Source organism: Aphelocoma coerulescens, chromosome 17 (genome assembly GCF_041296385.1).
Source record: "Aphelocoma coerulescens isolate FSJ_1873_10779 chromosome 17, UR_Acoe_1.0, whole genome shotgun sequence".
Lineage (NCBI taxonomy): Eukaryota > Metazoa > Chordata > Aves > Passeriformes > Corvidae > Aphelocoma > Aphelocoma coerulescens.
Window position 1 is genome coordinate 7,546,494 of NC_091030.1, and position 25,876 is coordinate 7,572,369.

The 25,876-nt window shown below is 50.3% G+C and overlaps 1 protein-coding gene across 2 annotated transcripts in view; it reads right to left on the reverse strand.

Annotated features, from left to right (window-relative positions):
• Positions 1 to 25,876, reverse strand: part of VAV2 (vav guanine nucleotide exchange factor 2) — a 124,317-nt gene that overhangs the window by 88,330 nt on the left and 10,111 nt on the right. For both annotated transcript variants that reach the window (XM_069031897.1, XM_069031896.1), the window contains exon 2: positions 7,489 to 7,605. In XM_069031897.1, coding sequence (XP_068887998.1) covers positions 7,489 to 7,605 — 117 coding nt within the window. The remainder of the gene's footprint in view (positions 1 to 7,488; positions 7,606 to 25,876) is intronic.

Consider the following 25,876-nt stretch of genomic DNA (forward strand, 5'->3'; position numbering starts at 1 on the left):
CAGTGGAACAAAACAGTCCAAGATGGTTTTTTGTTTCCCCTTCAGCTTTCTCCCATGAGGAAGCGTGGGAGGGAGATGAGGAGCCTCCCCACCATCCCTGGTTTCTAAAGCTGTCCCTGCCTGGCACAGTCCCCACACCCTGAAGTCTCTCCAAACACAGGAGAATCAAGAGGAGAATGCAGTGAGAAGTCGGGGTGCAAAGAGCAAACGTCGCCAAGCCCACACTCTGCTGACACAGGTTTCAACACATTTGTGTCTGCACTGCTTACTGACTGTGAACCATGAACACCTCCCTTCCAGTGAGGGACTTTCCAAGGCAAAACATGGATCTGGCAGGAGCATGGCAGGGCCCAGCCTCACCAGCCACAGCCCATCTCCATCTCCCTCGGAGCACCCGGTCCTGGGATATCCTGGGGATGGGACACGGGACACCCAGGCTCCTCCTGGCATCAGGATGTTCATGTTCAGGTGTGATATTTCACTGTATTACCTTGCACCAACTCATCTCTGCCCCAAGAAAAATCACAATTTCCTACAGAAGCTTTTCCCCCCTCGTTTTTCTTTGCCCCATTTCACAGGGTGATGCTGTGCTCTGAGCACTGGGGATTGTGGGGTTCAGCCACTCCAGAACTTCCAGACTGACGGCTTCACTTTTTACTAAACTGCATTTAAACCCACATGTTAATCTGTTTCAAGAAATGATTATTATTATTTGCAAATAATAATTATAATGATTTTTAAACAATTATATTAAAATACATTAGGTATAATAATTATATAAAAGAAATAATTCTTTTGTTTACAAAAACCAAAGCATTTGGTATTTGTAACCTTGGGACAGTCTCATCATCGCTGCTGCAAGAGGCTGAAGGTTTTAATGAAGAAACAGAAGAGCTCATTACAGAATAAAAAATTCCTTTTATTCCAAGAGTCCCTGAAGTGACATTAGCTGGGATGCATTTCCTTCCTCTCCCAGAGCACATGATGCTGAACAGTTCAAGTGATGAGAGATGCACTCACAGCACCAAGGCACACAAAGCCTGGCTTTGCCTGTTGGCATCTTGCACCCACAATGATGTTCACTGTATCATTAAGCCTCAAATACCCCATGACGTAATCAAGGAGGTTCAAACGAAACCAGACAATAGCCAGAAATTGTTGCATCACCCAAAAAAAAAAAGCCTGGCATCTCCCCTCCCCACTTTTTGGAGACACACTTGTAGCTGTTTTAACACTCAGTTTTTTTCCAAAGTTAAAAAAAAAAAGTCCTTCTCTCCCTGACATTGTCTAAAAGGAGAACTCAAGACAAATCATGAAGGTACAAGAAAATCAATTTCATACACATTAAGGATATGCATTTATCCATGTCCTGATCAATACTTCGGATTCCTCGCACGTTAAGGCGCTTCCATCACTGCTCGAGGCCCAACAGCAGAATTCTGCTCAAGGCTGTGAGAGTTACAAAAGATCCTGCCCACACTTGTTTGATCTGAAACATAACACCCCTTAGTGTGACCCCTTGGAAAAATACTGGGGAAAGCAGCCAAGAAGGGGGGGGGGGGGGGGAAAGGCAAAACTTCCCAGAATGAACATTTTGAACATTTCTGGCTCTTTCAGTTGCGCTGAGAAGCTGCACATCTATAAACAGTCTGGAGTTTCAAGTAGGGGAGAAAGGGAGAGGGAAAAGCAGAGAATTTGCCACAACTAAAAGTTGCTCCTGCAGGGAATCCCAGAGGGCCACCAGCTGCTGGGATGTGGCATTTCCATCTGCTCCAGCGTGACCACCAGGAGGTGACACCAGGGCCACAGGTTGGTGGCTCAGCTCCCAGCTGCCCCCCTGGGCATAGCCCAGGAGTGTCACAGAGGTTCTGGCCTCGGGGTGCAGTGAAAGATTAACTGGCTTTTATCAGCAGTTTGTTGCCTAAGCAAGGTTTGAGGCTGTGGTGCTGGTTCTGAAGCCCTGAACACCCCAAAACACACCAGACCCAGCCCCTACAACACCAACTGCCCCAAGCAACTGGGAAGATCCAGTCCCTATCACAGCAATGCTGAGAGCAGGGAGAAATTACCAGGATTTGGAGCCTAAAAATGTCCATTACTGGAGGAGTGGCTGCACCACCACATCCCTCACGGCAAACATCACCCTGGGAATGGCTCAGGCTTGACTGGCCCAAGAAATCTGTAATCCTATCCAGCATCAGGATTTCCTGCACACATTTGTGGTGTTCCATCTGGGAACAGCTGCTGGACACACTGCACCTGCCAGCACAGCCCCACTAATGTCCTCAGGGTGACCAGGAGCAGGAGGGTCCCTGCAGCACCCCAATTCCAAACCATGAGCTCCCAAGCCCAAATGAACCCTCAAGCTGGCAAAAAAGAGGGAAGAATAAACCCAACCCGTGCTGCTCCAGTCTGCTTTTGCCATTTGGAGCAATCATCCCAGTGTTCAAATCTCCAGAACAACTCCAGCAAGGTCATCAAAACACAGGTGGCCAAACACCTGATGACGAAACATCACCCCCAGCTCCCGTAATGTGGAGTTAATTATCAACCCTGCACAGTCACAGCCCTGCACAGGCATCCAGGGCTGCCTTCCCCACCCCAGAGCGGGGCATTCTCCCTCAGCCAAGAACTGCAACCCCAAAGGCTCTGGGAAAAACCCTGGCGTGGGCACAGAGTGCACCCATGGCTCCTTCTTCAGTGGGGACAAAGTGACAGCAAGCACTGGGCAGGCAAGGGGTTAAAGTGGGTTTCTTCCAGGCAATGACACACACAAAAATCTCTCTGCAAGTCAGTGACTCTGCTGCTCCCTCGGGAATTTAAAAAAAAAAATACATAAAATATACACGCCCTTCTTTTAGGAGAATTCTCCTCACTTCCCTCCCCACCCGCCGCGGTGACACAGCTATCCGAGATGTTCCCAGCTGCCACAGGATCCCCCTGGGCACACAGCCAATGCCACAGAGCCATCTGAGGAGCTGGCACAGCGGGCCACAACACGGGCAGCCCCAGCCGGCTGCCTGGGCCTCGGGGGATTTGTCAAAATGAGGGACAGGGCTGGGATGGGATGTCCAGTGTGGCTGCCAAGCGCTGCTCGCCGCTCCCAGACACTATAGCTTCATGCACTCTGCGGTTCTTGGCTCCAGGAGGTCAGAAAAAAACCCTGAAAGTCAAAATGGGAGAAGAGGAGCTGCTGCCACCACCAGCAGGTCACAGCTGGCCCTGGGTTTGCTGCATTACAGCAGCCGTTCATCCGAAAGCTCTGCAGTTTTCACCTACCTATATTAATTCATATAAATCTCCCCCTTCTCTCTGCCCAAACTGTGTTAAAAAGGCACCCTTAAAAATACTGCTGCAGGGCTAGTGGCTGGTACATGACGTTAGAGATGCTGGAGGGAGGGGAATTCTCAGCAGAGAAACAGAAACGCCAGCCACCAACTCTCAGTTATGAATCCCCTAAATAATTCTGACAGTGCACCCCACCCTCCTGACTGAAACCGAGCAGAAAACGGAGTTTTCTGTCTCTCTGGCAGCAGGGTGGGGTGTGACAGAAAGGGATGGGGGGGACTGTGGCAGCTGAGCCCCTCCAGAGCTGTCCCAAGCCACCCAAATGGATGGCAAGGTGGGATCCCTCACTTGGAAGATTCTCCAGCCCCGGTGCTGGGGATGGAACTGGGGACAAACAAAGCATCCGGTGAGGACAGGCTGGATCCCCCCAGAGCTCTCCAAGAGGGATCCACACCAGCCCATTAGCAGGAGGAAGGGGACCCCCTTACATTAGAAACCACCCTGAATACAATTTCTTTGAATTTAGAAAGGGCACCCATCACTTCAACTCTGATTTCACTCCCACCTCCAAGGCAGCTCTTGGCACAGCCACCGGAGCGTGCCAGGCTCGCAGCCACCTCCCCACCACCCACATCCCCTCCCTGGCACTTCAGACACACGAGATCAGCCACGCCAAGCCCTGCCCCAGCCACACACCAGCAAAATCTCGGTGGGTTCAGCTGAGAGGGAGGATTGACCCAGACCCCGCTCCAGACCCTGCTCCAGCTGCAAGGTGGGTGCAACGCTCTCTCCCCAACCTCTGGACCAGAACCAGAGTGGAAAGCACAACTTTAATCTCAGTACCAGCATCTCCTCCTCTTTCAGCTGACCTGTGAATCGCTTCCCTTTTTCATTTTTAGAACAGCATCGTTTTGTAGCCGTGGGGCAGGGGAGGGAAGACCCTCATCTTGCAAAAAAAAAAAAAAAAAAGCCTTTTTCAAGCAGAGCAAGAACTTCAAAAGGAATTCGGGAAGATTAAATTCACATCAGGAGGGCAGAGAGGAGCGGGAGACCAATAAATGGCACGCTCCACAGGTTTATGAATATTTGAACTATATTTCTTTAAAAAAAATAGTACATTACTGCAAGTTATTTAAAATGAGTAACTCCTTTTAATGAACCTGGCTACCATCACGCTGACTAATAGAGTAATAAAGAGTTTAATCCATATTTATGTACATTTTATGTCATTACAGCTGGTGCCAATAAATTAGCAAGTCCAATAAGAGTTTGATTTTATACCATCACTGCTACTAAATGTGTAACAACACACAGTACATGAGCACCAGCTTTTTATTTCATTTCTTTTTTTAAGAGCCAGGCTGTACTAACAGAGACTGGGCACAGCAACCCTGCAGAATCAGACCCTAATTAGGGATGAGGAAATACCAACTGGGGTTTTACTCCTGCATCCTGCAGCCACAGAGAAAACACTTCTGCAGATGCCAATGGTGACTTATGGAGAGCTCTGAGCCACTTGAAAGGGATCAAATTTTCAAAAATATTTAAGAGCCAATTGGTAGAAAGCAATACATACACATTTTTTTAAAGGGGCATGGGTAGATATACAGGCATCAGCATCCGGGATCACTTCTGGAAACTTCTGTCATGAAACACAGCACGGCCCCCACCACAACAGGATTGCTTAATAACTGGACATGGGGAAAAAGAGCTGGCTGTGAGCAATTTCAACTGGCCATGAGCAACTGGAAGTGGCCTTTGGGCTCCCCTGGGGAGCTGGGAGACACTGCAGATTGCAGGGAAGGTGACGCATGCATTTGGCAGGAGCCCATTCCCAGTGTCCCATGGAGCCAGAGACGGAGCTTTCACGCTCCAGTGGGATTTGGGCTGGAGAAGCCCACATGGTTCACGACCCCATTTCACCAGCTGTTACCCTGCTGACAGCAAAAAGTAGCTTCCCAAGCTTAAAACTCAAGGAAGAAGCAAATCCCACATGTTCCTGGACTCGAGGAGCCCCCAGGCACAGTCGCTCCAGGGGGAGGGGCTCCATCCATCCCACGGCAGCTCCTCCTTGCAGAAGCCCTGGCTCAGGAGCCAAAAGGAGTGATGGAAACATGGAAACCTCTCTCAGAATAACAGCTGGGCAAGGCAAGACTGAGGCATCTGATTTTTCATCCTCTTTTAAAGCACCAGTGGTTTTCTAACACTAAAAAAACCCCGAAGATCCAAGGCCCTTTACGCAGAGGTTGGCACCACAGAAACGCCAGTCCCCGCCTTTCTCCTCGGTAATTACACTCCAGCCATCCCAAAAGCTGCTGGTAATTGCTGTCCCAGTGGCCTTTTGGTTTGGAGGAGAGGAATAACTATCCCAGTGGCATCCAGAGGGGAAACACCCAACCCCACTCCACCAAAGCCTCCCTGCAATTAATCGCTCGGCCGTTGCTGTGCTCTGCCAGAAACTCCTTCTACATGGTGTAAGTGTCTTGTACCCAAAAAAATACTGTTGATCTGAGGAGTGAATAGCTCCTGGAAGAATTTTTTTGTGTGTGAAGTCTGTGTTTGGCCAGTGGGGACGTGGATTTGAGAATCCTTTTGCTCTCGCCGTGACTCAAAACGGAAAAGGAGCTCTGGTCAACAGCAGATTTTTCCCTGTTTATTTGCTTTGCCACTGCTGAACACAGATCTGAGGATAATGTGGGAATGAAAGGTGGTGAAGACAATGGGAATGTTTTGACAGGCTTCCAGAGGGATTTAGGGTGGTGCAGAGCTGGACAGCTGATACCTTCACCAAGCTGATAAAAAAAAAAAAAGAGCTTTTTGTATAGAGAGTCCGTGCTTCCCACATTTTCTATGGCTGGTTGAGGATGATGACAACATCAAAACAAGCACGATGCAGGCAATAAAGCACATTTGGGTCTCTTGGAAGTTTATGACACATTTCTTTCCCAAGTCTCCAAAAAAACCCAGATTGCCATGAGGAAAGAGGGAGTGGCCAATCACCTCCCCAAGTCACAAAGCTGAATGCACCCCCAAAAAGTGAACAGGGGGAGGGAAGAGCTGTTCCCTAAGCAGACCAGAAAGGAAACCAAACTCTGCTCGTCAGCTGATGTGTTCCAGCAGTGTTTAACACCAGGCCTTATTAACAGGCATCAGAGGCAATCTGAAACTGCACAAAGCAAGAGACAATGTGACGAGAAAGCAGCATTTTAATTAGTAGCAGTTCCTTCCCCAGCCCAAAAGGTTCCTTCTGTGCATTCATATTCCCGGAACAACAACTGCCTCCTTGTATTCCATAAATCAAAAAAAACCTCATAAAACAAGCCACTGCAATTGCACATTCCACATAATGGTCCAGAAATAAATTAGGCAATAAATATCAAATAATATATCCCCATCAGCAGTGAAAATCTACTCCTTGGATAATCAGAAGGGAAGATGCCTTCCAGCAGCTTATGTCTGGCAGCTCAAAACACGTAAAACAATACAGAGCTTTAATAAATCTTTTATCACCTTTTCTGCTGAAGAATATAGCAATTGTCCTGGGTAATGGCTTCCCTGAGCCCTGTATCCATCAGCCCTGATGCAGCTGGTGTCAAAGTCAGGGGATCAGAACAAGAGCCACTGGTCAAAACCAGGCAGAGTTATCCTCGTTCAGTGTTTGGTGCCAACCATCACCTACAGCAACACGTTTTTGGGAAGCTCAGGGCACTCATTCCACGCTGCCCTGAAACTCCCTGACCCCACAGACACTCACTGGCCACGTGACGAAAATCAGAGGTGATTTCAGCAAAGTTATTTTGCTGTGCAGAGGTGGCAGCAGCTGGGGAAGGACTGTGCGAGGTGTGGACCCTGTGCAAGGTTTGATTCCAATCAAAACCACATTGGACACATCCTTTAGAGACTGATCCCGGAGACTTTTCAATCTAAAGCAGAAAGCCTGAAGGCTTGGTCTCCCTCCCCTGAGGACACAGCAGAACCAACCCCCAAATATACCAAATCAACCCCTAAATACACTGAGGACACAGCAGAATCCTAAACACACCACGAGCACAGGGGAACAGGATCCAGGTTAAGGATGCAGAAGCTGCTCAGAAAACCACAAAACCTTTGTATTTTCACCCAAAACCTAGAGCACAAGCCCAGGGAACAGCCCTGGTGCCAGACTCATCCCTTCCCAGGAGCTCCGGAGTTAAGTCTTACCTTTCCGAAATCCCGCACATCGAAGAGGTCGAAGGGATCAAAGAGGTCGCTGTTCCTTAACCCAAACTTGTCGTGACACACTTTTAGGAAGGTTCGGATGTTCTTCAAGCAGAGAAACTGAGGGAGAAAAAAAAAAGAGAAAAGGAGGGGAAAAGTGAGCGAGACAGGCACAAATTGTAACTGAGATTTACCCAGTTAGATGCAAGACAAGTTAGCAGGGACTGAGAAACTCACACTGCAAAGCCAGGCAGGAGTTTATTTGTTATTTCTGAGGATGTCAGGCTGTGGCTGCCCTGCAAGGGCTCCTCTGCTCTCAGCTTCACACCAGGAACACAACGCCCCTTTGACAAACAAGTTTCTCCCAAGGTAACGCCGCAGAAGGGCTGCAAAACTCAAGCCAGGACGTTTCCCTTTCAAGGTCGAAGGTAAAGATAAATTACAGCTGATGTTCCACAGCAGCCCAGTGTGGAACGTTTAACCATTTCCAGCATGATCCCATTTGGTTCCCTACAGAAGGGGCACGTGTTACAGCAACAGGACAAGGGGGAATGGCTTCAAACTGCCAGAGGGAAGGGTTCCATGGGATATTGGGAAGGAATTCCTGGCTGTGAGGGCGGTGAGGCCCTGGCACAGGGTGCCCAGAGCAGCTGTGGCTGCCCCTGGATCCCTGGAATTGTCCAAGGCCAGGCTGGATGGGGCTTGGAGCAACCTGGGACAGTGGAAGGTATCCCTACCCAAACTGGATGATCTGCAATATCCCTTCCAACCCAAACCCTTGGTTATCCAGCGTGGTCGACTGGCAGAGCAACATTAAGTTCCTCTTTTTAAAAATCCTGTCTTTGGCTATAGCAATAAAAGGTTGTTTATCCACATTCATCAGGGATTCTGAAGCCTGAGGACTCCAGAGGATCTCGCTCCAACGGTGCTGCCTGGCAGCACAGGGGCTAAAGAAGAGAGAAATAAAAATCTGCTTCTTTTTTGCAGCTGCATCACCTACATCCCTCATCTGCTGAGCCAGCCAATGAACTTCCCTTCCTTCTGCCTCCTCACTGCAAAATCCCTTCAATTTATCACTGTATCTTTAGGCAACTCTTCACTTTTTCAGCAAATTCCTTACAAATACCTAACAAACATGTCAGAATCCTAAGGAAATCAATCCATTAAAGGGGTGGATCACCCCCATGGGATCAACAGGCAGAGGAGCCAAGCTGCCTTTGGGCGGATTCCCTCGGCCTGGTTTTGTCACAGGGCACAATCTCGGCTCCCTGAGCTGTCATCAAACATACCCCATGTAAAGACACCACTTGCAAACTTCACCTAGGGTTCAAAGCAAAAGAAAATAGCTTAATTTTCTTTTAATTAAAAGCATCAAAGCAGAGTCTTTGGGGCTGTGGTATCTCCGGAGCCGTGGCCCAGGCGCAGCTCGTTATCGCTGCTTTGGGGATTAGGCACGAGGTTTCCAGCCATGGATTAGCAAAACCACCTCATTAACAACTGGCTGCTTCACCTACACAAAGCAAAAAATAACGTTTTACCCTTCTCCCCCACGCCATGGGGCCAGCGAGTGACAGCAGAGCTTCCCCAGCATGGGAGGGTGGCACAGGACAGTCCCATCGCATCAGAGCCTTCTCATGAGACAAGCACGTGCCAGAGGCAGGAATTGCAAACAAATCTGGTCTTCTAGGGCATTCCTCTATCTCACATAAACACTGCAGTAAATGTAAGTGTCTAGACTGTGAGGTTTTGTTGGTTTTTTTTTTTTTTTTTTTTTTGGAATTGCTTTACAACCTCTCTTGCTGACACGGGTTATTTCATAACTTTATCTCCTGGGTCTCTGCAAGAATTTACACCCCGGGCTGTGTGTGTGCTGCTTCACTGCAGTCCCGCTGATCCCAAAGTTCCAGCATGTGCTTATTTTAAATCCTTTTTAAGCCTCCAATTTTGGAAGTTAACGGCACAGGGTACAGCCACAATTACACACAGCAGGATGCAAACTCCCTCTGCAGAGCCGCCCTGCCCGTCTGCAGCATTCCCTCCCCAGCTCCCGCTCATCCCAGCACCGAATCACACACTCAGAACCACAGAATGCTTTGGGCTGGAAGGGACATGCAGGATTATCCAGTCCCACTACTCCAGGTTGCTCCAAGCCCTGTCCGAGCTGGCCCTGGACACTTCCAAGGATGAGGCAGCCACAGCTTCTCTGGGCACCCTGGGCCAGTGAAGGAGCCAAAGCTGGTTTTGCTCATCCAATTCAGATGTGGGAACCACCTCGCCACAGCTGGTGAATGAGTAGGAGGCACCTGCCACAGTGGCAGTGCCCTCCTGCAGCCCCAGGTGACACCAGCAAGGAGCCACCACACCGCCAGCCAGGCCCTGAGCACCAGCAGGTGACAAACACCGAGGAAAAAGCCATATTCTATTTAAAGAGCTGCTGAAAAAGGCCTGATGGAAAACACAACAAACACAACTAACCAGAGTCCTCCTCCACCAGCGAGGAGCTGGCAGCAGAGCAAGGCCACCACGCTGCCCACAAGAAATGCCACCACTCAGGATGACAACTGCAGGGGGGTTTCACCCTCGCTCTTCGAGCACCAAAAGTCCACATGGGGACACCCAGTGTGGGTGTTGGTGGCACAGTTCACCCCTGGCACTGTTTCTGTGGCCAATCTGCAAAGTGTCATCTTGTGCTTTTGATTTTTTCTGGCATTTCGGGGTCGCTGCTGATGGGAGACGATGAATTCTTGGCTCGAGACCGTTACTCAATGGCCACATGTTAACATTAGCTCCAATTTAATATGGGCTGTGCTGAGGCCACTTTACTCACCAGTCAATCACACCTTAGGACAAGCAAACATTTCGCAGGAGAAAAAAGAGAGGGAGAAATCGATGTTCTCCATGGGGCTCATTCAGCACCTGTCAGGCCCAAAATCAATGGTGTCATTTATCTGCTTGGAGCGAGGCTGGCGCTGAGCAGGGCCCTGCAACACCAATTCCAAGTCGTGCCACCACCCTCCTGTGCATCCAAAACAACCTTGGGAGCCACCAGCCGTGGCTTTTGGGCACAGACACCATGCTCAGCTCTGGAAATAGACCTGAGAGCCCAGAAAATTCCATGGATGCCAACATTTCCAGGCTCCAGAACAGCCACGGCATGAGTCCTTGGTGGGGGAGAACATCCTGGGCACTGCAAAGCTCATCAGAGAGGGAAGAGGCGATTGGAACAGGGATGGGATTGTGCCAAACGGAGCGAGAAACTCATCCGGTAAAACCAAACGCCTTGAAGCCTGATAATAGATGAGAAAAGCGTGGTCAGCTCTGCCCCAGCCCTTGGAAGGTTGTGAAGAACCAGCACTAGAAAGAGGCAGCAGAAGGGCCCCATCACCTGCGCTCAGCCGGTTTCACAAGAGCTCCACTTATTTTTAACCACTCTGCAAAGTCATACAGTGAATAAACTGCTCTAACCTCCCACTGGGAGCCCTCGGCCACCCTGCTGGCTGCACAGGGGGTGGCCAACAGCCCCAAAGCCTGGGATGCGCTGGGACCTCCTCAGCAGCTGTTTTTTTAAAGAAAGTTTTCACGGTTTTGTCTCTTTTCCTGGATTCAGTGAGTTTAGAGACTCCTCAGACGATCACGGCGCATACGAAGGGTTGTGCCGCCGAGTTTTTGTGCCACTCAAACTCAGAAACGCGCTGGAGATGCCTTCAGGGGAAGTCCAAAAAGGGATGATTTGGCACTTGGGATAACTCCACGTTGCACAGGGACACTGGGATCCCAGCAGGGCCATGCCCAGCCACCCCACAGCAGGAAGGGCAGGTCAGGTGTTTCTGCAAGTGGAAACTCCAGCTCCGGGGGTGGGAGAGGAGCCTGTGGGAAGGTGTGGGTGACTCAGCCCCTCACCCCTCCTCACACCCCGACTTCAGGCCCCTCCCTGCAGTCCCCGAATGACTGGGCACCCGTGGCACCTGCGCTGACGAGACAGGAGCCATTTCCAATGCAAATTCATCAGAAAAGAGCCAACTACTCGAGCTCCTCGTGGTGGGTTGGAAACACTCCCCAGCCCCACAGGCTTGAAGGCCACACATGCTCCTGACACCCACCAAAACTGCTTTGTTAAAGGAAAAAACACAACCATTTTGGTTGGAAAAGGCCTCTAAGATCGAGTCCAGCACTGCCAAGCCCTTCACTAAGCCACATCCCCAAATGCCACATCCACACCCCACTAAATCCCACCAGGGGTGGGGACTCCATCACTGTCACTGACAAAAAGCTGGAGAGTGCAGCAGCAGTTGCTCAACAACCAAACTGGGATCCCAGGTGGGGTCTGGAGGAGCATCAAAGCAGCCTCTGCTCCTTACACTTGGGATGGCAAAAGGGAGGGACGTGCAAGGCTTGGGAATCTCCAGGAGACTTTTTAAAAAATGCCATAAAGCACAAGAAAAGGAAAGAAACGAGGAGGATGATTTTGCCTGGAAGGGCAGGAACATCCAGCAGCTCACAGCGTTTCGGAAAGGTCGTTTTGGAGAGGGGCTGGGGCTGTGGGGGGAGCACACAGTGGCACACGGGGTGTCTGGGCACGCGGCCACGCGCTGAGCATGGCCAAAGCCGTGGGCTTGGAATGTGTCCTGCAGCGTGCAAGGAATGCTGCAGCTCTGCTGGGGGAGATAACCCCACTGATGAATGACTAAAAGGACTTTCTTTAGCACTTCCTGGCCGTGATGTCAGATTTCCTCTTATCTCACTGCCGGCACCGCTCGAAAGCACCGGGCGAGAAGTGAGTCCTCAACGGGGAGCTGGGAGCAGCTGCTGATCACAGGCTCTGCAAACGGGCAAGGGAGGCTCTCTCCTTGGGAAAACACATCGTTTACAACGGGAAAACAGGTGCCCCATGGCACAAACCTCTGCAGAAAGCCAAAGGATGCACCTGTGAGCCACGGCGGCGAGCCCCCCTGTGCTACTCTGACATTGCAAAGGGGCATCGAAACTCCCTTGGCTTCCTCCAACATCAGGAGTGGGGAGAAAGTCCAAGAGCATCCAGTGGGAGCTGCAGGGCTGCAGCATCATATGGCAGGGGTTGGGATGAGGTGGTCTTTAAAGTCCCTTCAAACCCAAACAACTGAAAATCACGACCTGTATCTGATCTCTCCAAATGACTCTGCCTCATCCAGCTCCCCTCCACATCAAGGGCTCACCAGGACAGTTTTGGGACCAGCAATGAGTCAAAAGCACCAGTGGAGCTCGTATTACCGCCCCCAGCAGCACCAAATCTCCTGTGGCTTTGTTCCTCCCGGCTTTGTTCCTCCCCAGCTTCGCCCCATTGTCTCTGGTGCAGAGACAGCACAAAACCTCTCTGCAGAGAATTCCCCTCCACATTTGGATTCAAGTCGCAGCTCATCAATTACTTCAGATGGACAGATTAAATTTCAGGTTGTTGGACAGCAGATTTATCTATTGAGAAGTGGAGAATGAAATTATTTCTCAAACAGTTTAGCACTATTATTCCCACCCCCCCCCCCCCCCCCCCTTTCCAAAGCCATTCTCATCGCTGAGCACTCCAGGGCTGGGCAAATTCCACTTAGGAAGGCTGATTAATGAGCCTGAAACACTGATGAGGGCTGACCTCTCCACAGCTTCTCCCTCTCACATCCACTCACAAGCACGATTTACCCCTAGGAAAGCACCTGAGGGAAAGCAATCATGTCTTTTAGCAAACACCCACAGCTGGGCACTGGGAAGACTGGAGGAAACAAAACCTACAGCAAGCAAAGGTCCTTCCCAGGGAGGAGAATCAGCCAGAGCTCCAGGGGGATGCAAAACGCCTGCACAAGCTCACCAGGAGCTTCCACCTTGCTCAAGAGAAGCACACAGGCAGCCAGCAGCAGACCAGGACAGGCTGCCAAGCCCTGCTCTGGTCCTGCTCCCCCTCACACCTTCGCTCATCATCGCCCTGGCACGGCTGAAAGGGACAAAGATCCCCCAGTTACCCCATAGGAACTTCCCATCACGGCCTGTGGGCTCTCAAAGGGAAGAGGTCTCTCAGTCAACAGTAGTAAACTCATCAGCTGGAAACCAGAATGTACAAAGAATTGTGAAAATAATTTAAAACTACAAAATAAAATTAAGAAAAACAACAAAGAGAGGCTCTGGAGTAACCTGTTAAATACCCAGAGGTCCCAAACCTCAGCACCAGAGGCAGAGGACACTCAGAGTGGGCTGCTGTCACCCTGCCAAGCCCAGTGCTCCAGGAGCTCATCCTATTTTATCCAAGGGAGGTTTTCCTGACTCCTGAACTCCTCCTGAGGACTGCCAGGTTCATTTCCTCCATTAAATATGGGGAAAAAAATGAAAAAAAAGCACTATAAGTGTGGCTAAACCCCCATCACACAGCTGATGAGTCCAAGATAACTCAGGGCTGGAGGAGGGGTCAAGGATCCGGTGACATCCGTGAGTCTGGAGGAGGGAAAAGACGTCACAGGCAAGCCCAGATGTTTGTGTGCTGTGAGGAGAACTCCCACCAGCAGTGATGACCTCCCCAAAGCCCAAAACCCCTCCCTGGTGGCAGGAGAGGCTCTGAGAGCCCGTGCCAGGAGCCAGCAGATCCCACACTCCCGGGGGAGCGCTGGGCTCCGTCCGTCTGTCCATCCAGGGGTCACCCCACGGCACGCGGGGGCTCTAAATGAGAGGAAGGAAGCTGCAACTTCCCGAAAAAAACGCTGGACCTGCTGCTGCTGACAGTACTTCCCTCCTTTGTGGAGCCCTCCCGGGCCTGCAAACGCTGGGAAAGCCGGAATCGTTGAGGTTTTAAGGCTTTAACTGCAATGCCTGGGAGGGTTTCACCCATGGCACTTCCAAGGGCTGAAATTCCCCCAACCACCCCAAATCCGGTGGGTCCAACAGGTTGAGCACTGCTGCAACCCCCAGCCACAGGTCTGAGGTGTGTGTAACCCAAACCCTTCCCACTGAGGTTTTAGAAAACCCCGGTCAAATCCCTGCACTGCTGATCGTACGCTGAGGTCGATTTTTTAGGGTGTCTCTGGGAGATCTGCAGAGCCAATCCTGGGAACAGCAAGAGCTTCTGGCAAAATCAGGTGGGCACGACCCCTCTCTGACAGCCCTGGTCTGGCAGCAGCTCCTGGGGGATGGATGGCAAGGCAGGGAGCAGAGGCTTTGCATCCCTGAGCGTGGGAGGAGCACCAAGGGTCACCAGCCTGCTCCAGAGGAGAGACCCAGAAACTTCCAAGGTTCATCAGCACCACAGCAAATCTATCCAAGGTGGTTCTTTTGGGCTTTCTCATGGAATCCAGGAATCTCAGACTCCTGCATCCCAGATCTGGGTGTCTCCACAGCACACTGACAAATCCAGGCTGGGCTTTCCTGAGCAATCGGATCCAAGGCTGCAGAAAGCCCGGGAGCAGGAGAACTTGGAGGCATTGCTCAGTCTGCCCACATGTGGCACCCTGAATGGAGATTTCCCTTCCACACTCCTCAAACCCAGCCTTTCTCTGTTCTTGCTGGAAGAAATGCAGCTCCCTCAGGGGAGCTCAGTTAAAAGAGGAGGGGGAAAAAGAAAAAAAATGAAAAAAAGAGATGTCGTAGCTCATACTATTGTTGTGAAGTCCTAACTGAGGATCACGCTTCACTCTGAAAACACGACCACAGATAAGAGATGGGATATGTGAAAAATAAATCCTGATTAGAGGATTTTATTCTTGATCAAGAAATGAGATAACTCCATGCGTGGGAAGGCTCCTGCAAAGAAAACTCAAAACATTTTGGCCAAGCCAAAGCTTTGAGACAGGGCTTGACCTGAACCATGACAATCAAATTATAACAGACCACTCAGCTGCTCTTGAGGAAAAGGAGGAATTGCGTAAGCCCAGATAGAGTTACACTGCAGTGCTGCGCTTCCAGGGAACTTTCCAGGCAGGCATTGTCCTCCTGCTCCTCAGGCTGGCGCAGGGAATGGAACCGTGATGAACTTCTGACAGGGCAGCGATGAGAAAAGCTCTGGTGCAGCTCTGAGATGAGTCAATAGCAGCCAAGTCAGCAAATCGAGCCCTGTCACGTCAGGCATTCAGGGCAGGCAGCAGCCTGCAAGCCTGGGCTCATTCGAGACATTCATACAACTCATTTTTGTCTCCTGAAAACCAAGCTGCCCCGTGAAAGTGCTGAAGAGCCGAGCTCTGAAACGTCTGTGAACCACAGAGTGGGACTGGAGGGTGCCTGCAACAGGAGACCCCACTGTCATTCATGCAAAATTGTCAAAACAGACAAATAATAACCAAACGTGTAAGGTGAATTAAAAACCTTTGTATCAGTTATAGAGGAGCCCCATCTGAGCAGATTTTAAGTACTGGATGTGTTCAAGGCCAGGTTGGATGGGGCTTGGAGCAACCTGGTCTAGAGGAAGGTGTCCCTGCCCATGGCAGGGGCTGGAAACCGATGAGCTTTAAGATCCTTTCCATAAAACCTGTGATTTTATGATCCCCAAACACCCCTGAGCTGGCATTAGACAGAGGCACATCCTCACTGCAGAGCACACTGCAGACTCTGCTTTCTTAAAACATCCCAAAAAATCTGATTTTAGAAATTCTGCCACCAGACCAACAGCGTGGAATCTTCCAGCATCCCAAAGGCTTTTCTGGGAAGAGCTTGTATGGCTGCCATGGCATTATTCATCCGTTGTGGGGAAATGCAATTTTTCTGCACACAGTCACGCTGAGGGGTGACTCCCTTCCAATTAGCCTCGCTTCACTTTCACAAAGCCTCCAAAACTACAAATAGTGTGTTGTTTTCCTCAGTGCAAGCAGTGCCAGGGTACCTGCCAGGAGGCAGAACAAACAAACTCCTGCCACATCCATCCCGCAGAGCCCAAGCAGGGCATCACCCACAGGGAAATCAGCACTGCAAAGCAAACACTCAGCCAGGAAAAACATTCGTAACGCCAAGTTTTTACCTTTTAAATGGGTGGTGGAGGAAATAAAAGCCTGGAAAAACTGCAGATTGTCTGTTGTGGTGAGATTTGCAGGGCCTTGTCCCACCACACAAGACGTGGAGGGAACAGTTCAGCTCCCAGATCACCGGAGCAGCCAAAGCTGGAGCTGGCAGAGGAGTTCTGCAGCCCAGGAGATGGAAACCACCCGCTCCCAGTGACAGGCACCGGGCTGTGTGACGCCTCCTGGACGGCTGCCCAGGCTGCCAGCCACCCCCAGAGCCCTGCTGAAAACCAGGCCAGTGGGTTTGGAGAGGAACAGCCCCGAAATGGCACCCCAGGGGCCGGGATGGCGTTTCCAGAAGCAGACAACAAACACGCAGAACATTCTCTTAATGGCACCAGGTAATGATGCTGAAAGACACCCCCCAGCTCCTGCCTAGAGAAGGAATTAAAACCACAACACTTCTCACATGCTGGAGAACTGCTGCAGACCTGCACACGAAATCAAGCTGCATTTTCATGAGATTGAGCCCAAAATGTGCTTTTTAACAGGTCCCTGGATGCTCGTGGCTCCACACCGGGGCTCTGCGCTGCCATCAGCTCCTCAGGGCAGAGATGGGGCTGGCTTGAACAGCTCAGCACCTTCTTCACCCCAAAAAACAGCAGAAATGGGGTCGTGGGGTGCCCCTGGGCCAACCAAGCTGTGCACTGCTCCCCCAGAATGAAAAACTCTCCTGTATCCCAGCACCCACGAGCCAGACCTCGCTTGGGGAGGGAGCAACCACTGCCCAGCAGCTCCTCTGAGCCTCCTGCGTGATGGGCAAGAGTTGAGCACCAATCTCCAGCTCTGGGCAGTAGCAGGAGCTGAAGCAGAGGCTGGCAGAGCTGGGGAAAGCAGGCAGGGGTGCCTGGAGACCGAGGATGGACAGGCAGCCCCGGGGTCGCTCAGGGCTTCTTCCTCTCCTCAGCTTTAAATAATGAATGTTTTTGTTGCATTTCAGTCTTGGGAAGAACCAGTGCTGGGAACTGGGGAGCTGGGGAACTGGAAGGGTTTTTGGGAATGCCCACAGTTTAACTGAGTTTAACTGGGATGAACCCCCTGCATGGCACCTTCCTGCCAGGAACAGGAAAATGTCAGTTTCACATGATAAACCCACAACTGGGTGCTCAGAACTGCCCTGGCACCAGGAGAAGCCCCCCATGAGTCTCCAGCAGACTCCAGAACGCTTCAGACCATGTCCCAAAATCCCACTTGTCCAAATACATCAACCCCAAATCCATTCCTGTGCACCAGGAAAGGAAAACCTGCCCACAAACCCAGATAGGAACACCCATTTTTCTTCCTCCCTAAAGCACTTGTGCTGCCCTGGGCAATTTGCATTCAGGGTATCAGTTCCTCTCCCTTTCAGCACTGCAAGGAAATTAATTAACTGAAGAGTAACTGTAAGTATCACAAAGCTTGGGAGGCCAAGACAGGAAATCTGAAGGTTAACCATCACATTTAATGTAGGCACGAGATAAAAATCAGACTGAACTTTGATCAGAGGTTGCTTGGTTGGGTTTTTTTTAAAGATTAGAGGCTGTATTTCATCAGTAAGATTTCAATTAAACATTTTCAGCCCTCGTGGAGGAAAGAGAGAGGTTTAATTCCTTACTAGAGAGTATCAAGCATCATTGCAATCACTCTGCCACTTCGGTGAAAGCCAGGTGAAAAGCACAAGAGCCATCACTCCTCGATCCTGGCACGGTATTTTAAAGGAAACCCTAATTCTGGCAAGGATGCTGTGAGCCCCAGCAGGGGCAGGGCTGGCCCAACCAGCTCCACGAGTGGTTCTGCCCATGGAGCCTCCCCCTGCACGTGCCCAGCACAGCTCAATTATCCCAATTCACACCACAGGAAGAAAACAGGCAGCAAAAAGGAAATCACTTCCCATTTCGAGTTATTTTTGCAAGGCGGAATTTAACGAGAGACTCTGGCCAGAACTGAGTCTGGTTCTGTGAAGTTTCCTGAAGCATCGAGAGATTTGTTATCATGATGAATTAAAGATCTTTCTGCAGTGGGCAGTGCTTCAATTTTGGCCACAGACTCCAAGCCTGCCTGGATTTGGGCACAACCCCATCCCTGACCTCCCCTGAATTAAACCAAGGGGAGCTCCATTTCTGACCCAATTTATTTCAATCTCTCCTTGAGGATGTGACTGTTTTACCTTACCTGGAAGATTTTTCCCTCCCTTCCCGAGCTCCACAAGTAGAATTTATTGCCACAGCAATGCAGAACAGTTCCTGCTCTGCGTGATGAAAACAGGCTACAGAAAATTAATCTACTGGCTACTTAATTTGTAAAGCTGCTTAAAAAGGTCAGGTCCCCAGCTCATAAAAACCACCACTGAGAACAGATCCCAGCGATTACAGGAAACAAGGCTCTGGATATTTCTATAAATTAATACTTGGGGAGGATAACAAGATAACAAGACCCTCTAATTTAACACCCACATCCCATTCCTGGCAGCTCCTAGCACTCATTTATTACAGCAACGCATCAGGGGTGCACCCAAAGCTGGCACCTGGGGCTAGAGGGGGTTAGAAATCCTCCCAAAATCTTCTGGATGCTTTGACTGAACCGTTTCCAGATCTGGCTTCAGATTTCTGTAAGGCAAGTCTTCCTTTCTGAGCCAGACTAACAGGGGCTAAACACACACAAGCAGAGAAATATTTTTGTATTTTTTATCCTTTTTTTTTTTTACCTCTACTAAAAATACGGAAGAGCGTTGTTTTGTATTTTGTGAGGGGGTTCTATATTTTTTCAAACAAAAGAAATTTATTAAATTATTTAATGGGAAGTGAATTGTTTAATGGGAAGTTTGGTGTGGGGATACCTTCCACAGGGATTAATCACAAGCATCAACACCCCTGTGGTTCTGCACTGATTTCCACCCACCTAAGCAGGAAAACTCCACTGGAAAGTCTCCCTGAGAGACAGTGGGAATATCCAGGTGTCTCTGGGAGCCAACTCTGCCTCCCTCCATCCCCTGCATCGATTTGGGTCCTGTCAAACACAGCTATTTCCCCAAGACATCATTTCCTCTGGAACAACCTGCTCTGGTGCAAGGTGTCCCTGCCCAGGGCAGGAGGTTGGAACTGGAGGAGCTTTCAGGTCCCTTCCAACCCAAACCAGTCTGGGATCCCATGGAACAGGATTTAATGAGGTATTCACCAGCCAGACAGGAGCAGCTCCACCAGACAGTGCACAAGCAAAGCTGACTGTTAATTGGAATATCACAAATAAACTCTGGTACCAGGGTAATTGCATTTGCAGAGCGTTAGGGAAGGCTGGGTTGCTTTTGCTGTGCCGGGCTAATTAATTTGGTACAATTTGAGGATGCAGATAAGGCCCCAGGGACATGTTGGGCTGGACCATTAATGCTGTATTTCAGCCAGAGGGGTGAAGAGGGGAACTGGCAGCAGCATCTGATTCCTTCTCGGCTGCTCCACTCCATCTCCTTCCAAAGCCACCCACTCCGCTGGAGTGGGCTGAGAACTGTCTGGACAGGAAAGGACAATATTTGGAGCTTAATGGGAGAGGATCAATAAGTCTAAACAGGCAGCAGCCCTAAAGGAGCTCACTGACCCACGAATTAAAGTGACTTTATTGACACAGTTAAGACCGAATCAACACGCAGTCAAACGCAGACTCTTCATTTCCCCTTTTTTTCTGGCAGCATCCCTGCTCTAATTTCCCAAGTACCACCCAACTGAAGTTAATTTTTAGTACAGCTGCATGTATGACTTCCTCCTGCTTTAAATTATCCCTTCTCTTAGCAACTGCCTCCACCAACACATACACAGTGCAGAACTCGGGCAGGGATTTTTTGAGCACAGAATTAAGGTGCGAGAACCAGCACGGAGGTTTTTGTCAGACGTTTGTACACTCAGCCCCAAGCAGGAGTTATTAAAAACCCTGCCTTAGGAGCCAGCACGATGCATTTAAAAAGCCATACAGCAAGCATTAAGGCAGGTCTGGCTCCTGTGGAAATGGCTGTGGCACGCATTAGGCTGAGCTGTTAGGAATAAATTGCTCCTCTGCATAATGCAACGGAGACCACGCAAAGAGGGAGAATGAAGGCTCCACGGTCTTTTACAGGGCTATAAACAGCCAGGGAAATAAAACATCTCTCCTAAGGTGTAGCTTCCAATGCAAAAAGCTCTTATTCAAAGCAGTGCTGCCTCCAGCTCCGTGGGGGAAAGGCTTTCCAGCTGCTGAGTGCCTCGGGGAGGGGAGCAGAAATAACATGTCATGTAAAGTCATCGTGAGCCGTCACTTCTGCTTACGCTCACCGAGCAGACAGAGGCTTTTCCTGGAGCACACTCCACCAGGAACAGCATTGCCTGGCCAGGGCTCCAGCAGTGACCAACATCTGTCTGATGGACCTCTGGCAAAGGGCTCCCATCCCGGGAGAGGGTGAGGGAGCCAAGGCACTGCACAGCCTCTGCTGCCGGGATGGATAATGGAGCCTTCCAGGGAACAGAGCCTTTCCACCTCTGGGTTTGGGACCTGAAGGCACAGGTAGAGCACCTCAGGGCAGCCCGTGGGGGCTCTTCCCAGATCCCACATCACTGGGTGTGTGCTAAGGGGCACAGACAGGCCCCAGGGACAGCTGACCCCGCAGTGAGCCTGGCCCTGCACACCCCAGGATGTGCTCACACTTCTGATCTGTCATTCCCCAGCTTGGCAGAAGGGACCAAAGAGGTTTCATTGAGGTTTTAGTCCTCCTTCACTCCCAAATACCTCCTTCAACCCCAGGAAGCTTTCTTCACATTGCACTGAATAATCCAAGGAACATCCAGTAAAAGTGATGCAACGACCTGCAAAGCAACTGAGGCTCCAGTTTTGGTTTCCGTGTCAGCTCTTCCCTGGTATCAAGGGAAGATACTCAGACACTCAACTTTTGAACTTTTGTCCCTCCTCCAGCACAGGGAATGAGCTCCCAGCTGCTCCGTGCCCAGCCAGAGTCTGGTCAACCACAGATCTGAATCCTCAGGGAAGGACTCCACGGTTACACAATCACCAGGATGGAATCCTCCTTCCCCACCTCCCCAGCCCACGTCAGGCAGATCCCACAACCTGAGAGCAGCACTGCTCCCATTTAGCCCAAGCTCCCAGGAAAGCAGCAGAGGTCCCTCTGGTCAGCATCCAGGCAGGAGGGACAGTCACAGCACCTGCAAATGGCTGGGGTTACCTTGGACCACTTCATTCCTTACCCAGCCCATTTCCTCCATGAGAGAAGCCCCAAGGTCTCACACCAAACCAGCCCCAAATCTGCTCCCAAACCCTTTGGAGGGTTTGGAAATCCAGCTCAGCTCCCTTCCAGAAACCACAACCTCCTCCCCAGCTGCCAGCTCTCTTCAGGCTGGGCTTTGGGAGCGCCTGCTGGGAAGCGTGGAGAAGGGACAGCATCCCTGGAATGGTGTGGAGCAACAGTGGGACTGTCCCACAGCTCTCCCCAAGCTTCCTGGAGCTGGAAGAGGATCCTCAACAGCACCCAGGCCTAGCCCAGGAGGAGGAAGAGGAGGAGGAGAGGAGGAACACACACTTCTGTCCCCTTCCCTTCACGCAGCCACACACAAACTGCACAGCTATAACCCAGCAATAACCCAGCAATTGAGTCCTTTCTGACAAAAACAAATACTTGATTACAAAATCCAGCCCAGCTGCCTCTCCCCTCAGGCCCCAAGAAGGCAGAGGGACAACAAATCACTCTGCCCAGTGGTTCTGCTCAGGCAGAATGAGATCTCGGTGCTCTGCATTCCCAGATTATCTGGATAACCTTTGCCCAGGATCAGGGCCTCTGTTTGCAAAGGGCCTGGTACCAAGTGGAGCTTGGACCTGGGAATCTACAAGTAATGCAAAAATAATCCAAAAAGCAGTGTAAATAACCCAAAACAGTGCAAATAACCCAAAGTAGAGCAAACAGCAACATCTAAGGGGCTTTTTTGAGTATTCACATCCACTGCTAAAGGAGATTCCTAAAGAACCAGGGTGTGGAAGCAGCCCACAGCACCCTCCCCACAGCTGGTTTCTTACAGTTGCCTTAAACCCACTGAACTGTAAAAATCCAGCACTTGTTGGGTTTTTTTTCCCCAGAGAAGTTCTGCAGAAGTTTTTCCCAGAGACAGCAGGAATAACGATGCCAAAACACCCAGGGACAGCGTGTGGAGCCCCAGGCTGGGCACCAGCTCCATCAGCCCCGTTATCCTGGGATCCCAGGGAGCGAAACATGAGGATGTCAGAGCTGAGGAGAGCAAGGTAGGAGGCTGAAGATCCATTTCAGTTGAAATGTCAAACCCCAAAGACCTGAGCCAGCTCCGGGCAGGATGATCAGCCAGTGCCAAGAGGATTTTTGTCCAATTTTTGAACAAAACCCTCAGCGGGTGGAGGAAGGAGAAGCTCCACGTTGATCCTTCAGCGCTCAAAGCCTGGCTGCTGACGTGCCAAAGACAAACCCAAGCAGTTTTAAGGCACCTTGAGCACAGACAGGTTGAACACCTCTTTTTGTGTGCGGGTTCCTGCCGTGCTCGGTGGGAGCAGCTCCTCCTGCCTCAGCAGCACCAGCACCGGGTAATGACAGCCCTGCCCGGCCGAATAATGGGTTTGTACAGAGCCAGATGCCTCATCTGTGCCACACAGGATCCTCACACCATAACACTGCTGTTAGAAGAGCTGTCTCTCAAAAAAAAAACCAAATCAGAGCAGAAAAAAACCTGTTTTTTTTTTTTTTTCAGATTTTCCTGTGAAGAAACCCTGCAAAACCTGGTGGCTACAGGGGGTTATTCCTTCCCTCCCCCCCTGGCTCAGGGGGTTGAAAATCCTCCTCCTCCATGCACACACAGAGCTCCATCTTTGGCAGATTCCTCTCTGCCCCTCTAGATTTATGAGGCTGCTTTCCACCTCTTGAAGTTTTACTCTCACTCCTTTCATTCCCATCCAGTTAAATCGGGTGTTTAAGATCATTTTTCTCCCCACATAAACCAGGTAATTCAGTTCACTCAGTTCTTGCTGGTGGAGCCCAGAGCTCAATGTGGGTTGGTTTCAGTTTAACTTTTTTTTATCATTTTACAAGGAGGGGAATTCAGGATATCACCAGTCATCATTCTGGGTTTATAAATTTTAAAACCTGGGCATTTTAAATTCGCTTTCAAGTCTGCGAGGCTTCAGAGAACGTTTCAATCACGTTCTTCTGCGTCTCCCCAAAGCAATGAAAGCAGCGCCTGTTTGTCTGCCTCCCCTCAAGGAAAAATGAAACTGCCTCGTCACAGGACCCCAAGAAAAACACCAGGGGAGGAAGAGTCACAGAAATATTTAACCTCAGTGCTGGTGGTGCAGAGCTGTGGGTCAGACACGTGGCCAGGGCGAGCAGCATCCTGATCCCTGAGGGTGATGAAGGATGGAGAGGGACCAGAGCACACATCCTGGAAGTGCCAACACAAACCAGCAGCTCCTGGTGACCACAGCAAGAGCCAAAGGGCAAGAAAAAGAGACTTTTATGAGCACAATGTGCAGGGATGCCACCCACTGGATCAGGTCGCCGGGCAAGCAGAGTTATTTCAGGAGATATTAAATATTCCCCCACACACAGCCAGCCCAGCCCCACCCAGGCAGGAGGACTCCTCGGGCAGATTGAACCTTCAAGAAGAGCCTAAAGCCAGCAAAAAGTGCTCTTGGCTTTGGGTGAAATGACAAAACAAAGGACACTCAAATGCACATCAGAGTCCCACATGCCAGCCCCGTCCTTTCCCACTGCAAAGGAACAGATTTTGCCCACGGTGCCAAAATTACCAGGAACTATGAAAACGCAATGAGGCTTCATCTTCCATCAATAAATTCATTTATTTTTCTATAGAGGCTCTCCCCCACCCTGGCAGCTGTATGCTAATTCCCCCTCAGCACTGCTTTATTATCACTTGGAACAGATGTTGCAGCCACTCCAAAATCTGGAGGTTACAAAAACTATTAACCTAAGCTGGGCGCTCGGCTGAGCCTGGGAGGGGGTGAGGAGGAGGGAACAGCTCAGCCCTGTCCTTCTGCCACTGGTTCCAGCCAGGCTTTGCTCTCCCTGCTCCAGCTCAGCATCCACAGCAGCGACGGGATCCAAAACTAATTGACAAAAACACCCCCAAATCTCATAAAACAAATACAGAGAGATCAAGGGAGATGCTGTGATTTGCAGACTTGCTCCAAAATCCTGGGGAAATTAGCTACGAGATCCCCATGGGTTTTCAGCTGGGCACAAATGTGGATGCAATCAGCTATTTGGGAGTTTTTTTGGAGGTGTCTCTGTTGGGGGGGGTGTGTGCAAACAAAGTCATTCCAACCACAGATAAATCCAACTGCGAAAGGTTTAGCATTCCCCATGGAGTTGCTTTCTCCAGAGCAGCCCAGTGTGACTCCTGGAGTAATTAATGCCAGAATCTATTTATGACCTTTGAATAAATTGTTCTTTTCTGAAGGGAAAGCTGTTAAACACGTTAGCAAATATAATTAAGCGGGAAGGGGGGGGGGGGTGATGACAAAAATCTGGAATTAAATCTCTCCTAATTAGAAATGCTTCTTGCAACAACCTGGCTGAAACCCCACTCCCAGGCAGATACTGGAGCTTCATTAAAGCCTCCTCATTACCCTTCCCGAGATAACCAAGCTATCAATACGAGGAAAATTCACTTCTAACCTTTGTCACCTCTAAGAAAAAAATATTTAGGTGTTCTCCATGTGGGGACGTGCAGCTGAGCACGCCGAGGGTGGAAAATGCAGCGAGGGAGAAGCAAAAGGTTTGTCTGGCCTCTCACCCTCTCACCAAAGGAACAGGTTTGGCCACTCAGGATATCTGGCCCCGTTTTCTGCATCTCAGGTGAAGTTCTCACCTGTGAGACACTGATTGCATCACGCTCGAAGTGGCCAAAGCTGCGGGGAGTGGCAGCAATTAAAGCTGGGAAATCCTTTGGAAGTGTCCTCACTCCATCAGTGTGAGCATCCCTGTCCCTGGAGAACCCAAAATCGATGAATGAGGAAGGGTTAAAGCGAGGTAACAAATCTGTGATGCCACCCAGGAGCCTGCCCTCAGCACTGTGACCTGGAAACCCACTCAGGGATGATTCACATCTGGCAGGATTCTAGATTGAACTTTAAATGATTTCAGAAAACCCTTCAGCCATGGGGAGGGATGGGCAGGAGGGGCAGGGATACCTGCCCAGGAATGTCCACTCCCAGCACAGACCAGTGTGGACAGGTCAGCAAACCTCACATTTCATGTCCTGCAACTTCACCCTGAAAAATCCACCTTTTTAGAGGGAGCCCCACACTCCCAGCCTTCCTCCTGGGATGGTTCCTGCTGGGCTGGCTCCACGCTCCCAATCCCTTGGCAATCCTTAGGCCTATTTTGCACCTTGAAAACTTAAAATTTT